At 39.1% G+C, this 18820-nt stretch overlaps 2 protein-coding genes across 4 annotated transcripts in view; one reads left to right on the forward strand and one right to left on the reverse strand.

The window, feature by feature from the left end:
* On the reverse strand, positions 1 to 8371 carry scimp (SLP adaptor and CSK interacting membrane protein). Of its 2 annotated transcripts, XM_085796851.1 has the most exons (5): positions 8201 to 8371; positions 7334 to 7450; positions 3652 to 3700; positions 2030 to 2106; positions 1 to 1057 (listed from the first exon to the last, which is right to left on the reverse strand). In XM_085796851.1, the coding sequence occupies exons 2-5, from the start codon at positions 7443 to 7445 to the stop codon at positions 462 to 464; spliced, it is 834 nt and encodes a 277-aa protein (XP_085652977.1). In that variant the 5' UTR covers positions 7446 to 7450; positions 8201 to 8371; the 3' UTR covers positions 1 to 461. The 2 variants fall into 2 exon arrangements, with proteins under 2 accessions (XP_085652977.1, XP_085652976.1); XM_085796850.1 differs by lacking the exon at positions 8201 to 8371 and having other exon boundaries at positions 7334 to 7705.
* A 996-nt stretch (positions 8372 to 9367) lies between these two features.
* The window catches only part of rabep1 (rabaptin, RAB GTPase binding effector protein 1), a 31428-nt gene continuing 21975 nt past the window's right edge, over positions 9368 to 18820 (forward strand). For both annotated transcript variants that reach the window (XM_085798266.1, XM_085798267.1), the window contains exons 1-5: positions 9368 to 9541; positions 12701 to 12829; positions 12972 to 13175; positions 15611 to 15771; positions 17689 to 17808. In XM_085798266.1, the coding sequence (XP_085654392.1) occupies positions 9496 to 9541; positions 12701 to 12829; positions 12972 to 13175; positions 15611 to 15771; positions 17689 to 17808 (660 nt within the window). In that variant the 5' untranslated portion in view covers positions 9368 to 9495. The remainder of the gene's footprint in view (positions 9542 to 12700; positions 12830 to 12971; positions 13176 to 15610; positions 15772 to 17688; positions 17809 to 18820) is intronic.

Consider the following 18820-nt stretch of genomic DNA (forward strand, 5'->3'; position numbering starts at 1 on the left):
TGAAATGTACAAAGTATTTATCTGCTGACTGATCAGCAGCAGCTGGTCCTCCTGAACTCATACCTTTTGTTATGTCATCTAACTGCAAGTTGATGGTCAAGTACGACTGGTTAAATAACTATAAATAGACTGTAGCATGTCAACAATGTCAACAATGCTGGTCAAACTTATGCTGATGCATTAGATGAGCCAAACCTCTTAAAATCACTGACACGCTCAGCACATTCAGCTGCTTCAGTATGGTTCTTTGAGCTTTTCTCCCTAAAATGGTGCATATAAAATACAAATAATTCTAGGCTATCTGTTATTCCCTTATTCATGAATAATATCAAAGAATACAAATGATCAAAAAGAAATTTGCAGCAAGGCAAACTGGCTCTGATCTCTCTGCTCAGCAGGATCCAGAACAGAAAGTCAGAAGTGTCATTCAGGTTAATCTCTCCGTTTCTGTTTCTGTGGTTTTATCCCACATCATCATAGTCTTCTTCAGCCTCGTTTTCATCTTCGGCTCCAATGTCATCGTAATCCTCTGCATCGTCCTCCGATGTATCTAGATTATTGTCTGGTGGCAAAGTCAGGAGGACCTTCTCCTCATCGTCCATCTTCACATAGTCGGGCTGTACTTCCTCAGGTTGCTCATAATCCTGGGTTTCCTCTTCATTATCTGGGGTTGCCTCCACATAGTCCCCGAGGGCATCCTCATAATCCTGGGTTGCTTCTTCATAATCTGGGGTTGCCTCCACATAGTCTCCGAGAGCTTCCTCATAATCCTGGGTTGCCTCTTCATAATCTGGGGTTGCCTCCACATAGTCCCCGAGTGCTTCCTCATAATCTGGGAGTTTCTCTTCATTTTTCAGGAGTGGCCCTGTGTAGTTGGGGAAAGCCTCCTCATAGGATGAAACAGCCTGCTTATATCCAGGCTGGGGTTCCTTACATCCAGGCACAGCCTCTTCATAGTCGTGAATGTCCTGTTCATCGTTGTCACAGCTCTGTCGATAATCATCGATGTTCTCCTCGTAGTTGACTCCCTCAGCCAGGTTTTCGTAACTCTGGGCCTCTGCAACAACGAATTTCACACTCAGAGTTCTGTATAACGTTTAAGATGATAACAGAATGGCTTACTGGTGATATATTGATGCAACAATGAATGATAGCAATTTATTTGATTTATTGAGCAGATCTATTATGACCGAAAAATCTCGATTCGCTTTGGTTGTCTGATCCTGATAGGTTGGGTTGGCTTTTAATGCGGAGCCTTTTATTTTGGCAGGATTTGCAGAAGACACTTGGCAGCCGAGATAGATGACACTGTATCCAATACGACAACTGAAGTGTTTTCTAAGCTTATGGGCTGATTTGATGAAGGATGTGTAAGTGAATTAGTTAATCAATTACACATTATACTGCAATTTAGGAGGGAAATTTTTCTTTTTAATTATGTTATTAGTAATTTTGAGGTTCCAACAGTTTGCATAAAAAGCACAAATAAGGAACATTTCTCACTCTTTTCTGAAGTTTTACAAATCAATCAATTGATTAATTAAAAAATAGCCAGGGAAAATGTAAAATGCTGCTTAGACGTCAGTACGCAAAAATATCACAGGAGTATTTTTCTGCACTGAGCAATTTCACTTTTACATATTCCAAGTTAAATAGAGGGCTTTTATTTGCAATAATGTTTTAAAAAGCGGTACTTTTTTACTGGAGTAAAGGAAGTACCTCTTGATTGATTTGAATATGTGGTTTGTGTTTTGGATCTGAGTCCAGTTCACAGAGGGTTGATTTTCATTACCCTTTATGTAGTCTAATTGTACTGTCATCAGTGGTCATGTTTGTTTGGTTTGTCAAGCCAAATCTTTAGATTTTGGGTTATTGTCAAATGGCAGATTGAATGAGGTTTTGTATCCAGTTCTTGTGATAATGTGGTATGAATGACTGGAAGATATGTGGTTAAGTTAGAACAAGAGGGGGGATTTTAGAGGGAAGTGTTGCATCATATGATCCATTCAAAGATCCAAAATATTCTTGCCTGCTGTGAGAAACTGTGTCTGAGGAGGTAGTGGAGGAATGACGGTGTCAAGTTTTCTCTCCTGGTATTTGTTGCTCCTGAGAAATTGAGAAGAGAAACGTGGTAGTGAATATTTTTTGTTGTCAGGATCCAAGTGGAAACTCTGACTCAAAGGCACAGCTCCATATTTAGGGAGAGATGGATATTTTCTTTCTTGCCAAGTGTTAGATAAGAAGATCGATACTACAGCCAACAGCTGATTACCGCCTGAGCATAAGATAGTGCAGATGGAGATGGAAATTACCTCTAAAATGACTAAACAGTAGCCAAACTGTAAAATACATGATGGTAACACGTTTAATCTCATGCATGTGTCCTTATAAATAAAATAGCCAGGTTCTCTCTTTGACTAGATTTCATAAAAATGCAGATAAATACTCTACAACTGTGACTTTAACTGTTCAGTCAGGTTTATTGATTGATTATGGTGACAAATGGCTTTTTTTTTTTGGCAGACTACACTAAAATGAAAATAAACACTAGCTGAGTTAGCACAACTTCTTTTCAGCTAAACTGTCAGCACGTTTACAGCAGCTGAGTGTGTGGTATTTAAGTGCTCTACAAAGCAAAGGAAAAAAAAACACATCTGGTCAAAACTAAGTTTTTGTTTTGCATGTAAATAAAACAGCTAAATCCAACAATGATGTAAAAAAGAAACAAACATCTGAATTAATCAAGCCAAAAACACACTCTCCTAGCTTAACAGACACAACCACCATCTCTGTACTATTATCATTATTTTTTAAATACTGTTTTTATTAAGAGTGCCAAAACAGACACCTTTCCTTTCATTATAAATTATGTAATAACTGAGAAATGAATTGTATGTTGAACTGACCAGGCAAAGCTGAAGTGAAACCAGGTTTTCAGAAGTAAGAAAACCTAAATCAGAATGACATTTGCAAATAACCTAACATCAAACCTTTATGAGTCTTTCTCAGCTCTATGTTGTGTTTCCTGCTTCATTAAGCTTAACAAGACTTTTGATGAAATGAGACCATAAAGTAATTGAACACTGTCATAAAATGAATAGAAAATTGTTGTTTTATTATGGTTGCTGCATTTTCTTCTTCACTCAAAAGTCACTGTCCTGTTGAGGTGGCCTTTAGCTCACTTGGTAGGCTTCATTCCTCACTGCAGGCGACCCCGGTTCGAATCCCGCATTGGGCAGCCCTTTCCTGCATGTCATTCCCCCTCTCTGCCGCCCCATTTCCTGTCTCTCTCTCGACTGTGCTATCGATTAAAGGCAATAAAAAGCCCCAAAAATCTAGCCTACTAAAAATGTAAATTGTTAGTAAGTTTTAGAGGTGCTGGTAATAGGTGGATTGTGTTGTCTTTGTTTCCTTCTGCTTTCAGACTTACAGTAATGCTGAGCTAAGCTAACAGTCTCCAGGCAGCATCTTCATATTTGATGGACAGGCATAAAAAAGGCATAGGCTACATGTTGTGATCTATATTTACAGGGTATTTCCCACAGAGTCATAGAATTACTTTTCCTATACTACAACAATAATACACAGCAAATCCATGTAGCCTATTCAATATTCGATATGAGAAATATACAGAATATAATTATACATTACTCGATATTGAAGACAGTTCCTCTCTGAAGCTGTGAGAGTTTGTGTTTTCCTGTGGAAAAACGAAAGAGAACAGTGAAAGAAAAACAAATGTTAATGTCACATTTCAAACATTATGAAAGACCAGAAGGTCTTTACTTCAGTGTGCTCATTAACAGTCGGGCAGGCCTGGTTTATGTTATTACAAATTAGGACAAAAATAAATGTAACTGGATTATTTAACACCATATAATGAGCTTCCTCAATTGTTTTCACTGTAAATAGGACACAACCATGAAAAAACCTATATACCAACAAACATTCACATATTAGCACACAGATCATCCATCTGTGTGACCATCACTTATGATGTACACACATGCTTTCAGATATACAATCTCCTTTTTATCTCTACATGCTCTGTTGCTTGTGATTATCAGCTGTGTCTTTATTTGCGACTTTATTTGCTGTATATTTATCCATGCTCTAAACCACGGCTAAGCCCCCCTGTCTTAGCCGCTGCAGCCCAGTTCCCCCAAAGGGATCATTAAAGTTTCATCTAAGCTAATCAATTCCAGAGGGTACCACTAATAATAGCAATTCATACAATTATAATAGTTTTTCCTCTGCTTTGCAGTTAAGCCCTAGGAGTGCTGATTCTTTTCACAGTCACAATGGCTGTCATGATTTGGTTTCCCTTCCTGTGGCGTATGTGCAATGAATTGGTTGTTCAGTTGACAAAAAACAGGTATTGAAAATGAAACTACATACAGGCCCGGTCTGGATTTAACCAGGTGAGATACTGGGAATGCCCCACATTGAGTGCTCTTATTTGATACTTGGATTATTTTAAGTGAGTGACATTTCTCGTTCAGAAGTAATTTATTTGGACTTGTTTTTTTATAAAGAGTCCACCAATGGGCTGAGATGCCAATTCCAACCAACATACAGTATTTCAGCCACGTCAGGCACCTGCTCCTGATGAGGACACCAGAGAGAAATAATTTAATGATGCATTCACTTAACAACTGGGGTTTCCTGTTTGTTTTTCAGATTAAATTTTCACACGAAAAAAAGGGACCATTATGACATACTGAGCCTGACCACTATAAAAAGGATGTGTCTTAAGTCACGCTTCAGACGTCTATTAGCTGTTATCAGTCCCTCTAAAATTACAACGGTTAAGATAAGCTTTATGCAATATCATATCATATCATAAAAAATATGCAGCTCAGCTAGTTCTTATTTTTCTTCCCTCTTTCATTTATCATCTGACAAACACTGCAGATTTATCTTATGACTGTATGTATGTATTGGTTTTATAAACACACACAAATAATAACACAATCAAAACTTGAAAGTGTACTTAAGTGCATTATTCATGTTTAATCTTCTTTTATGTACCATTACTTACAATTTCAGCAATAGTTGTGTTGTATTTTTTGTCATTATTGTCATATCATTATTGTACTATGACACTAAAACAGGAAGGGCTAGTCCATAGACCATATTTGCAGGAAGTGGTTTCTGCTCGTGGAACATTAGTAATATTCTGCTCATTAGTGCTTATCATCATTTAGTCACTGCTTGACAATAACAGCGGGTGTGTTTTATGGTGAAACTGTGGCTGTAGTTTAACATTGTAACAGTGTTATAGCTGTTAACAAAGTTGGCACAAAACCCACAAGAACTAGTCGTGTGATTCCACGCCCAAACACTGGGCTCATTTTTGAGGTTTAATCAGGTCAAGCTTACTGTAAGTCAAACTTAATTTACAGCTTTGAGTTTGTTAATTCACATCTGAAAAATCGTTGGTCAGTCTACAGCAGAGTTTTCTCTGTTTTCACTGGATCGGCTTCTCACCATCGACGTCGTTCCAGGAAAAATTGTTGAGAGTAAAAATCTGCGGACTTTCCAGAGTAATCACATCACGTGACATTGATCATGTTGCTCTAATTTATGAAGTCCAACTTCACAAATTGCCAGCTGTAGCCTCAGAGGGCTTTAAAGTCTATGCAGGGAAACAACGCCCTCTATTCTTACGCCTTATGTTCGGAGGAAGAAAATTCTTCTCATAAAACTTTAATGGGAAGAAAAAGAAATAAGAGGGAATCCCCATCCAGCTCAGACATACTGTACAATAGATGACCTATTTACAGAATGAGAAGAATCAACAATAGTCATCTTCCCACGTCAGACTGAGGATGACTGCACATCCTCCTGAGGTTGGTATTTCAAAGCATCCGTACGTAGACCACAAATAATCTGCACTCAGAGATAAAATGGAAAATGACAGGCAACTTTTAATTACAACGTGATTTCAAAATCTTGATGTTGCAAAAGTCTTTTCTACATTTTCCTTGAAGCCTCGATAAACAGAAATGGTCAGTGAATTCTGCCATTTTGAGGATGTGCTCCACTTGTCAGTTCACTGAAATCAAGTGGAGAAACCTTTGCTTGTTGTCCTTTTTTTGTTGGGCAGGTTTGTACAATGGGGACAAAAAAGCTGTGGCAGAGGAAGCAGGCACTTTATTTCACTAGAAATAGTCCCACACACAACCACACAGTTGACACACTCTGACCTGCATTCAAAGTTTCAGTTAATACTTAAAATATCTAAACTCAATGCACTTCTTGAGCAAATGTGTCATTTTAGAAACAATATAACTGTATATGATTAGAATACAGTTACTGATGCATAAACATTACTTTTATATTGCAGCTGGTAAATGTGAGGCTAGTATATGCTTGCCCACAAAGTTGAAATATATATATGTAATATCTCTTCTCATGAAATGATTGTCACAATGTGTTTATTCTTGGTAGATAAAGTGTACGTATATCTTCTCAAAACTATAGTAATTTATTTAATTAATTAAACCTCAAATAAGCTTTATAATGAATTAAAAGAGGAATGTGTGTGAAAACAAAAATTATTCCAATTTATGGGCAATCGTGTGTATATATATATATATGATATGTGGGGTGGGCCTTGTCAACACTTGCACGGTCCTAAAATGCTAATTGTAGACAATACAAGTTGGCATGAAGGGAAGATAACTCACTTACAGTAAGTGCTATTTATACATATTAAAGACATAATTTTGTCTGTGCGCAGTAATGCATTTCTTACTCATAGTATTAGTAAGAATAATCTTAATCTGAAAGTACAGTTCTTCTATGTAGTGGAGTGGAAGTACGAAGTGGTGTAATACAGAATACTCGAGTAAAGTACTTCACATTTTACTTTCTCTGTGCAACGCACGACCTGGAGGTGACAAGTTCAACATTTTCCTACTGACTGACTGTGTATCATGAAGCCGTTGTGTGTCTGGATACACTTAGAACTTGTAGAAGTTGCTGAATATGAGTTGAAAAACTGTAACAAAGCGCAGGATCCTGGTTTTAGGAAAACTGGTCATGATTCCAAGTTTCCCAAAGAAAAGGTCATAACCCGAAGAAATGTTTTCCACATTTTCTGTTCATTTCATGAAGGTGTTAATGACGTAACCACACTGGCTGAAATATCAGTCTGGTAGGAAAAAACGCTGGCCCTGGTGAGGTGGTAATTACACTCAGTAGGTGTGAAGTAAAAAATGTATTGCCTACTCGGCTGTGTAACATTAGCGACATGATATTTTGCTGTTCGGCTTCCTGATGGTTATCAAGGCGACAGACAGATGTGCTAATAAGAGATCATGCTCACCTCTTTTGGAGATGCACTTGTTGATGAGGAGGAAGATGAGGCTGATCACCACAGTCACAAAAATGATCCCACATATCACCCAGAGCCAGCGGTATTTATGTGAAAGATCCATGGGCTCTCTTCTCAACACCGCAGAAGATGAAGGACAGAAAAAAAAACCCCACATTAAAGCAGATAAATAAATAATAAAGACCTCACACTCTGCACACACAGGACACATCTGAGCTGCTGCTTTTCAGAGACAGCAATGTCTATCGGAAAGAAGACCATTCACCACTTCCCCTTTTAGTAACTATGTTGACTAAGTCCAGGGGTTATTTTGGTATTTACATTAGCATTCTGAGAACACGCTCTTTGACAGTCTCTAGAGACATTGACATCTCATGAGGAAGTCTTTCTTCTGCACTGGCAGCAACCAAAGTGTGGTAGTTTTTATTTCAAGCTGAGACGACACAGATAATTCTCTGCTCGGCTGTCCTTAACGGGATCTTGAAATGGAAAGGCGGCTCTAAAATGAATTCTTGGTGTTTATTTCCTTATCTCTATGAACAGAATGATATAAATACTGTTTGTTTTCTGTTTATCTGTACGCCCCACATCCTCTCTTTGCACCAGTTTCCTGCCATTTTCCAACAAGTCCCATAAATACTGCTGATTCAGAACTGAGTCCTGTTCTTTTTTTTTGACACATGTCGCACATAAAAGTTTAAAATCACTTACACTTTCTTTACTTTTTGTACTCATTTTGTTTATTCACTGCTCTTGAATAACACTATAATGTAACTGTGCTTTATTATAAACAATTTATGATAATAAAGTTAATTTTACATCAATGTCCTTCTTCCAAATACTCAGAATGGGCCTTACCTCTTCAGAAAAGTGCTGATGGAGTGATGGTCTCAGCAGGTGGAAGATGAAAATGAGAGGAGGGTGAGATGTGAGATGACAAGAACAAGACAAGTCATTTTGTACAATATTTGCATGACAGTTTCGAATTTTCTCAGTAAACTAAGGAAACTCAGGGGCTGAGACAGCACTATCCCCACCCTCTACCATGCTCCAGTGACTGCCTCTGTGTGTGTGTGTGTGTGTGTGTGTGTGTGTGTGTGTGTGTGTGTGTGCATGCGCACACATCTGAAACCGTCAAAAAAAGAATAAACCAAATCTTTACAATAGTGCATTAAGAATTGAAAGAAGAGATTGCATTTGTGTGGGTGGTGATGTTCCAGCAATGTAAAAGATATCAAATGAAATATTTTGTAGGCTACATAAATTTGTCAACTGAGTTAAAGTGTCATTTTGAGTAAATCTGTTTTGTCCCCTGCTTGGATTGTGGTCAGTGGGTTTTTATATAATAAGTCAATGAATGTGTCAACTTTTTTTTTTTTTTTTTTTTAGAAATAGGCTAATCTATGTCAAAAAAGAGAACTTAATTTTAAATGTGGAACTAGACACTTTCATTTTCACCATTCAATGTAAATTGATTTTATTTTGAAAGGTGACGCCGGAATTGTTAAAGTTAGTAAGCGTATGACAGGAAATCGGTTAGTCACCTTCAAAATACAAGCAGAAAAACGTCAAATTCTGGATAAATGTAGGCTATCTCAACGCTCTAATTTAATTTAATTTAAAATAAGTAATCTGTTTTTGACTCTGTCTGTATCAAGCTTGAGTGTGTTTTCAGATATTTGGATAATTTGACATCAATTTTTAAATAATTTTCTGTCTCTATGTGTCATCCCATTTCTGTTTGAGGTCTTATTGTGGGCCTAAAAGTCATTTTTAGCCATCTTTTTTTTTTTTTTTTTTTAAAAACTCTGTTCATTTTTTAGACATTATGCTCCTCTGTTTGATTGACCGTCCACCAACAAATATTCAGTCACTTCATATCCAGGGTTTAGGTCAGGTGGCCCTTGAACGTATAGAGCCCATGTCCCTTAATTGTGTCCAGAAAAAACAAAACAAAACAAAAAACCTGTCAGCGATCTTTCACGGTCATAAACCACCATGTGGCTTTTATTTTGAAAACCCCACCGGAAAGCGTCGCTCTCCCCCCTCGTTAGCTTCACACAGCAGTTGTGATGTTAGCCTGTTTTCTTGGACACTCCTAGCTTCTTATCCCACTGCCCTGCTAATTGCTTGAAGCCCCCCCTCAGGAAACCATGGCCGAGCAGGCCTCGGGATCCCCTCCGTCGTCCCAACCTGACGGTAAATGCCTCGTGTCCGTGGGGGTTTTGTGCAGCAGGGGGGTGTTGAGGGTCTGGGAGCCCCGGAGCCAGCGGCCTCTGCATCCTTGACAACATTAGCTTCAGCTAGCATCATCAGGGCGACGTGTCACTGTCTGTCACTGGCTCACACTGAGCGTTTAACACCAGGGCAGATCCAACACTAAAGCTTCACGCTGCCGATTTGTTTCATGTCGATGTGAGCCAGGTGGAGTTGTTGTTGTGTTTACCACTGGTGCCACTTAGCAGGCTAGCTCGTAGCTGAGCCTGCTGGGGACTAATGTGTTGTAAAGGTCGGCTCTGGCCTCTGCCCGCCTGGCCCAGCCTGGTCAGCCTCTAACACGGGTCATATGGGTTTTATCAGTCCATTACTACGTGTTGTGTGTGTGTGTGTGTGTGTGTGTGAGTGTGTGTGTGTGTGTGTGTGTGTGTGTGTGTGTGTGTGTGTGTGTGTGTGTGTGTGTGTGTGTGTGTGTGTGTGTGTGTGTGTGTGTGTGTGTGTGTGTGTGGCGGTGACCTGCACACTCACGCAGGGGCTGGACCATAATACAGGAGGTTGATCCGGCAGGAGGTCTCTCCCTCTGGTTCTCAAGCAGCGGTCCGTGGACCATCTTGGGGTCCTGGCTGCAGGGAGTGAGTGCAGATTTAATCATGGGAGAGATGACAAGAGCCTGATTACAGTTCTCATCTGTACCATAAAGCAAATGGAGGCAAAAGTGGAAAGTATGCAGTGAGAATAACTAAAGGATGTTTATGTGTACAGGACATGTTAGAGCTGAAACTGATCTAATATCTGGATTTTGGATCGCAGACCTCATGAAATATTATGTTGAGACTTAAGATAATAATGCATGTTATTACTGTTTTCATGATAAAAATTATGAAACAGCTAATTGAGAATATAATATAGGTGAGTGGGTAGCTGTAGCTGTATGTTGTTTATAGGTTTAACCTGACTATCTACATGCAGATTTACAGATGCTGGCACAGCAGTAAAGATCTTTACACATGCATCCCTGGGACTAAAGTCCTTTTCTTTCACCCTGCTGTCTCACTGCTGTGGAAATGAAGTAGAATCACAAAATAATGTTAATGGTGACTTTTCATGTAACCTGAAAAAAACAAACAAACTAGAAATCACAATTTCTGCGCTGTCACGTGCGCTCTTAATTCAGTGGCGCCTTGGGTGGTAAAACATTTTATGTCACGCACGGTTTCTCCTTGAAAACATTCAGGTGTCGTTCTAATGAATGATTCATCACAGTTTTATCATCACATAAACTTTGACAAACCTGAAGTGTCTGACCCTTGGCTTATTTTGCAATGGTTTACCTGTGGAGATAGGTGGATCGCTGCAATGAGAATGTATTGGATTTTTTGACAGAATCAGATCAATAAGGAACAGGAGCTTCTTGTAGTAGCCATAGCAGATTGTAATACAGGTTGTGAGGATGTGTGACTGTTATATTAGAACAAACAATTAGTCAGTTGCAAGTTATTTATCCAGAAATAAAAACTAAATATATTCTAGTTTTAGCATTTTAGGGGCACCACAGGCACCTTGTGTTTTTTTTATGTTAAATTCTTCCTTTCTTTCAATATTTTATTGTATTTTACATACTAACATATATTGTATGTATATATTCTGCAAGTGAATTAATGGCAAGTGATGTTAGTTTTGGTTTTGACATGATGCTGCAGTTCATCTCATGCTTCAGGTGACACTGCAGAAAACAGTTTGTGGTTTTATTGCATGTAAAACCAGTATTATCAGTTAAGGTCACACCTTTACACCGATCGATTATACGTATGTGTTACTTTCTATCTTTCTGAAGCTACTCTATTTGGTTTGCATATTGTCACTCAGCTTCAGCATATTGACTCAAGATGTTGCCACATTTGTGTAACTGCTGGAGAGAGAAGTGAGTTTGTGCTTCATCCATTTTTTTCATCCTGGTGTTGAAGCTTTATTGCTTTAAGACTGGCTTTGTTTACATAGTATTCATGTGATCTATTGTGCATTCCTAAACTGAATGACTGAACTGAGTCTTTTTTAAATTCCAGCGTGACACATCAACACGTTAACCATTATTATAAAACTATAGTGAAATATAAGAAAGTTGTGAGGGTGCAACACAGGAGCTTAACAAGCTGGATAGTGAAATTCATGTGGAACATATCTGAAAATGTGTCGAGCTTATGTGGTGGTGGAATTTGTGCTTTAGGGTCACATGACCGTGGTGGTGTTGTGCTGAACTGGCCTGTAAAAGTTTCCATGCATCTGTCTGTGTTTGAGGAAATCTTCACAGGGATGTTGGAAAAACCTGTGACTTCAGGCCAGTTGGGAAGAGCTGAGTGAATCAGTTTAAGCTTTGGAGGATAGGAAAACAAATGTATAAATATTCTTCTTTATGTCAGGTGAATTCATATTTCCTTCCTAATCTGAAGTTTTTATTTGGGAAGATTTATTTCCTCTGGTCTCTAACAAATGATGAACTGTGCTGCTGACGTGTGATTGGATGATCGTTGAAAACTGAGGTGTCAGGTGTCATTATATATCAGCTAGTCAACTATGTTATTTGCAAAACTAAATTGTAATTTTCATCTCTGTACTTTTCAATATGATATTTAACATTACACAATACTGTGTGTGTGTGTGTGTTGATCCAGAGGGATGTTTGTGTTCAGGCGGATGGGAAGTTGAAGCTGTCAGAGCCAAACAGGTGCGGAGTTTCACTGTTAATCACAGAAACTTGGACGAGGCCAAAGTAGTGGATTCCAACCTGGGGATTAGGACGCTTTGCAAAATATATTTCTGCAAGACAAACTAATGTTTTTTTAACACTTTTCTCATGAATTACTGAATAAATTCACATCCTCTAGAGTATAACAATTATTCAAATAAACTTTGTTTTTTTTCTGGGATTTGTGGGGGGAAAAAAAAGTTTTTTTTTTTAACATTTAGTTTGATAATTATGAGCATTAGAGAAAAAAAATGCACATTTTTGAAAGTTTTTTTTTTAACTAAATGATTCACAGAGGAGTTGAAAAGTTGAGTTTACACACACCTTCTTTGCTTGTTTTTAACAATATCTAATTAACAGTTGGTTAATTTGTGTCTTGTGTTGTTTTGATGGTCCAGAGGTGCTCCAGCAGCGAGTGGCCACCCTGGAGCAGGAGAGGGCCGAGTTCATGAAACTCAAGCAGCAGCTGGAGGCCGAGTTCAACCAGAAACGAGCCAAGTTCAAAGAGCTCTACATGACGAGAGAAGGTACGCATCCCATAACTGCACAAGATGAAGTCTTACGTAGTTTATCCTTACTACACTAAAAGGAAAATGTGATTTACACCCCCCCTCACCACACAAACACACATTATTCATATTGTCTCTGATCCGTCTTGTCCCTTTCCAGAGGAGCTGAAGAGGCAGACCGTGGCGCTGGACGGCGCCCAGGCCGAGCTGAGCTCCGTCCAGACGCAGCTGGCTCAGGCCCGGGCCGAGATAGAGACCATCAAAGAGGTGGCCACCGTGTCGGAGAACACCAAGCAGGAAGCCATCGACCAGGTCCGCAGCCAGTGGCAGGAGGAGGTGGCGTCACTCCAGGCCATCATGAAAGGTAAAACTGGCGGCTCCAGTGCTAATCCTACAGTATAGTATCAGTTACAACAGGGCATTATCAAGTTTTATAAAGCCACACTGTTGATTTAAATAGTCAAATCTGCCTAAACAACATTTATCATACTCATATAACCTGTATTGGGAACATGTGCTGCTGGCACTAACATTACACCTGTTTTATTTGTTTTTGTTTTACATGTATGTCCATTGCAAAACCTAATGGTATTTATGCAACACTGTGGGGGCTCTTTCAGTGATTCAGAGAGATGTTTTCTACGTGACATAACATGATACAGGATGACATCACATTACATAGCGGAGGCGGGGATGGAGGATTTTTATCACTCGTACATTATTCATGATGTGGCAGTTGAGAAGTGGCTGAGTGTAGGAAGTAATGGATAATGATACACAGACATGCATCACTGAAGACATATTTACTGTTGCTATAGTTGGAAAACAACAGTTGTTACTCATAACAACAACAACAACAACAACGACTGCTGCGCTCTATTCAAGCCAGACAGCCACGACACTAAGTGCATTTCCATTAAACTGCTTTCATGCTCATTACAGACACGACACTGAGGCTGCGTGTGTGTGTGTTACATTAACGTCACAACTGTGCAAGAGTCACAAAACTAAACGTGTATTGACTGAGCGCTCGCAGGTTGGAACATCTGCATGTTGTCACGTTGCTTCGTGTCTGGTGTGAGTATAGCTGCGAGATGGCCCTGAGTTTTGCAATCCATGCTTTAAAAAAAACAGAGAGGGAGCTGCAGGAATGTGGAGAAAATACAGCACAATACAACTTTATTAATCCTAAAGGCAACTGGTTTAGGGCAGAAAAGATACAGACATTCACAACAACAATGAAACAATGAGCTAGAAGGAGCAATTTGTGCAAAAAAATGCAAATGCCGGTACTTGAAAATAATATGGAAATGTAATAAGTCAGTGATGTACTTGTATATGCCAAGTTTAAGACAGAGGGACAGGGGATTTTTTTTTGTAGAGTTTAAAACTAATGAAAAGAATTTGCTAGAAACATTGTTAAAAAAAAAGAAGCGTCATAGAAAACAGGTTTAGCAAATAAAGTGTGACATCACCAAAAAGACAAAAAAAACTGCAGTAGGATTGTTGAGACATCATGTTTTGTGGAGCAATGATGATAAAAATACATGGAATAAATATAAATGACATATTGCCATCACTATTTCCACTGTGTTCCCATTATTTTACCGACAGTCTTTTACTTTTAATGTTCTGCCTCTGCAATATTTAAATGGCAGCTGACTGGAGAATTAAGGCCACCAGCTGTTAAATCCTAATATTGACATCACAACAGTGAGTAGACAAACAGATTAGTATATATTTTCTCTTACAGAAATATTGGTTACATTTTATTTTGCTTTAATTGTAGTGTTAGTGTGAAGCGGCCTGTTCAGTCCGTGTGCAGTTCGGTGCCGTGTCCCTGAAACCAAAGCAGCTACTTGAGTGTCAGCCATCATCTTATCACTTACAGCTGTGCTTCTCCTGCTGTGACGTGTCAGAAAGCCCCGCTAACTAACAAACACTGTCAGGACCAGTAACGTCGCCTGCCAACTGCCAAGGCTCCTCACCGCTGTGGCGTTTTACACCGTCCCCGATGGAAATTGACGATGACAGAAACGGTGGTTTTGGGGATTATTAGAATTCCACGGTGGTTGAAATGGAGCGTTGAGAGCCGAACACACGCTGTGTAGATGGTGCGACTGTGACAACTCTGCTTGCATCTGTTTCTTCCTTTTGCAGTGACTTCATACTGCTGCAATCTATGGAGGACCAGGGACGTCATGGATGTAAAAATCCACATATCAATAAATACTTCAAAAATGAATTTATAAAAACAACATAAAGCCCTCAAAATTTATTTAATTCAATCTTCATTTTAACTTGTGAAGTCCTCATTTAAAGATAATTAAATGGTCATAAACATAGGAAACTTCTGTGCTGAGTTTACACATAAATGTTGCTGGGATCAAAAACTCAATAAAATCAAAAAAGTGTCAAAAATAGAAATAGAACAACAGTAAAAGCCTTCGGTGTTGGTAAAACTCGGTATGACTGTTTAGGTCTTTATTTCGCAAGCGCATCCTCTCTCTGTGTTCTCCTGTGACCAAACTCATCAATCATATCGTGGTCTAAACCAATAAGAGACAGAGCTCAGGCGGGTCGGTCCCGCCCCGATTACCATTCAGAATACATTAATTTCAATTTATCAAATATGAATTAAGTTATATCAATTATTATATTAATTCTTAAGTGAAGAAATTGGCATCACAGGCTGGATACAGCTTTCTAAATGTAGAGATAGGCTAAATGAATTTTTACATGTAGATTACACTGTGTCTTCTTTGTTTTACTATATGCTTCATTTCTGCTGTCCAACAGAAACGGTGTGTGAGTACGAGGTCCAGTTCCACCAGCGCCTGGAGCAGGAGCGACTCCAGTGGAACCAGTACCGCGAGGCGATGGAGAGGGAGGTCGGTGACCTGAGACGACGCCTCACCGAGGGCCAGGAGGAGGAAAACCTGGAGGATGAAATGAAAAAAGTAGGCCTATTTTATTTATTTATTTATTTTAAATCTTACCAGGGGAATTTACTTGTATCCTTTCTGCTAAGTCTATGAAGCTGTCACATATACTCCTGCGCTCTATACAGGCAGATTCATTTTCTACGGTTTGGTTCAGCTTTTTGTTGTGAGGCTGAAGAGCTGATATTTCGTACTGATATGGAGTCTCAAATATCGAGCGTCGCCCCCTCGAATTTCCCCCCAAGAAACAAAATCAAGATGAATGCCAGAGACCAGCTCGCAATCTGCCAGATGATGAGACGGGAGCCAGCTGGACCGTATCCTAGTCACCGACCAATATTGAATTTAACAGGTTGATGCCAAAATTCATATTGGAGCTTTTAAGATTTAGGCTGAGATTCATATTATACTTATTTAAATAGCAATTTCCATGGCCAACAACAAGAATAAAATGGATTTAGGTTTCCTGGAGGATTGAAACCCTCAGACTGGATCCAGCCAAACTGGACTGGGGATGTGATGACTACTGTGAGCCGCCAGACAGCAGTCGAGTGTCTTTACCTTCTGTAATTGTAAATATGAAGTGATACAGCACTATAGAGGACTGCTGGCCTCCTCCTGCACCGGCTTCAGCTGTTTTATTACATCAAGATGTGGAGGACGATGACAAAGTGAATAAATCAGACAGTAATCCAAAACTTTTGCTGACTACCAGGAAGTGTTAGAGCCAGGTACTTTTCCTCAGAAACTAAAAAGGTTCCTGTGGTCCATTGTTGTCTGCACTTCCACTGCGGCATTAAGTCCCAGGAGGATTATTTAAAACATGCCGATGTCCTGTGGTCAAGATGAGGCTTCAGATCCAAACACACAACTCAGACTACACACAAACTCATGGTCAAGAGTGTTTTATATGATGAAGTACGTTTTTATCGAGGTGCAACGACTACATTGATAAGAGAAAACTATCTGATCATTATTTTCTTAACTTGCTCATTTTATAATCAAAACTACCAAATAAATTACCTGATTTGCCTCGGACATTTGGACATTTGATTCATGTTTTACAGGACAGATTTTGATGTATAAATCCTCAAACTGTTTTTACATTTTTTTTTTTTTTACACAAATCAAGAAATTAAAGGGACAACGAGGAGTTTTGGAAAAGCGAAGTGTTTTCACACTACATTTATGAGCCTCCGCGTGCACCGTGAAATTCTTTGACCGGCGCAAGACGGACTCATGGTTTCATTCATCAAGAATTAAAGTCAGAGGTTTGAAGATGATCACATACCGTCGTAGTTCCGACCATAAACAGCGATTCAGCGGCGTTATTCTCATGACTCGCCACAAAACCAAAAGTAAAGAAAGCTGGTCGGCTCGACCAGCATTTCCGCCACCACTAATAATAACAAAATAACAATAGAGACAAAACGATATATTTATCGAAAATGGGCCCATTAACAAGTGTGGGTAGCGTAGATTCATCCACATTAACGTGAGACTTTTTTATAACCAAATAGAAACTCCTCGTTGTCCTTTTAAATGATTATTGCAAGGAAATACATTTTGAAGACATACATAAAGGATAATTTAACACCCCCCAAAGATTGTGTCTAAAATGCAGGTTTTGAACAGCTGTAAGTTGTGCAGGTGTACTTCATTCTGCTGGGATAATGCTTCATGTTGTAACGTAGGGGATGATTTTTTCCTTGTGTCAGTCTGAATTATTTCTCATGTGAAGACTTGAGAAGAATTGTATCAGCACAAATCTGTTTTGCTCTGATACTATAAGACTAAAATGTCATGTCAGTTTCTGTAACAATGTCACATTATGTTTTTGCAGCAGTGAAAAGGCCATATGTTATCAGAGAACGGTAATCTGTGAATCTATACACGCGTATACATTTTTAATGAGGCTTGTTGAACTCTTTAAAGGCCCAGGAGGATGCAGAGAAGCTGCGCTCGGTGGTGATGCCAATGGAGCAGGAGATCGCGGCCTTGAAAGCCAAACTGACCACAGCTGAGGAGCGGGTCAAGGAACTGGAGGCCTCGAAGGTCAGTCGGCACCAAATCAATGATTCAATGTGGAAACTTAAAGCTTGAGACATCGTGATACTGACCCGACACCACAGCTGCTCCTTCTAAGTCAACTGAATGGTTCATTTTATAACGAGAAGAAAGCCTTTCTTTCTCTTCAAATCTTCCCACATTGTTAGACTGCACCGGCAGACAGAGAAAGTACCTCTTACAAAAGATACACACAGCCCTAGGTAAAACCATCAGGCACTTCTATGAAATATTTCTTTGTCTGTTTCATTTTTAATGTGCTGCTTCATTATTTTTTGAATGCAAGGTATACGCAGGTCTTAAAAACACTGTTATAGTGGAAGTTATTAAGAAAACTAACACATAATTAAAAAAAGATCGTTAATAGTTTTTCTTGCCTGTTGAGGGTCATGGTGTTGGCTGCAGACTCTGTGTCTCACATGTCAAAGATTGTGGATTGTGCAAGTGTATCCTCTTGTGTCCCATATAACATATTAATTATTACATTTTTACTGAACGTTGAGTTTTGCTTCTGTTTAATATCACACCTTATCTAACGTTCATGCTTTTGCTGTTTAGTTTGTGAAACAGATATTTAATTCAATGCCATGCGTTAATAAAATAGGGGAATTGGCGAATGCATCACAGTTTCATGTGGTGATGGGATGTTGTGTACACTCAAGACAAAAAAGTTATTATTATTCAGTACAAGTGCAAAAATAGATAGTTATCATGAACCTGACATATATTCACAAGTTGTGGGTGTGAAACAGACTTGACACTTTTCTCACAGATGATAGTGGTTGTGGTTTTAGCCAGACATACATTACTTCTTTGACTGATAGTTACAGCGTTAACCATATTTTGATAAAATGAGTGTAACATGAGCATGTCATGAGCAGAGGAGGAGAGTCTGAGATGTTCTCATAGATGCTCTATCGTTTTATCACCAGTGTTATCCATTGTAGCTGAGATGAGCTGAAAGTGACCACAGCCTACTACAAATTTCTCATCAGACTTT

The sequence above is a fragment of the Trachurus japonicus genome, chromosome 14 (genome assembly GCF_045865225.1).
Source record: "Trachurus japonicus isolate A0001 chromosome 14, Traja_1.0".
Taxonomy (NCBI): Eukaryota; Metazoa; Chordata; class Actinopteri; order Carangiformes; family Carangidae; genus Trachurus; species Trachurus japonicus.

Bases quoted from the DNA above. Each gene is read 5' to 3' on its own strand.
- scimp (XM_085796850.1), bottom strand. From the start codon at position 7,553: ATGTGTCCTGTGTGTGCAGAGTGTGAGGTCTTTATTATTTATTTATCT. The intron at 3,701-7,333 runs GTGAGCATGATC...GTTTTTCCACAG, and splicing joins CAAGTGCATCTCCAAAAGAG to GAAAACACAAACTCTCACAG. The intron at 2,107-3,651 runs GTAATGTATAAT...TCAATTTCTCAG, and splicing joins GGAACTGTCTTCAATATCGA to GAGCAACAAATACCAGGAGA.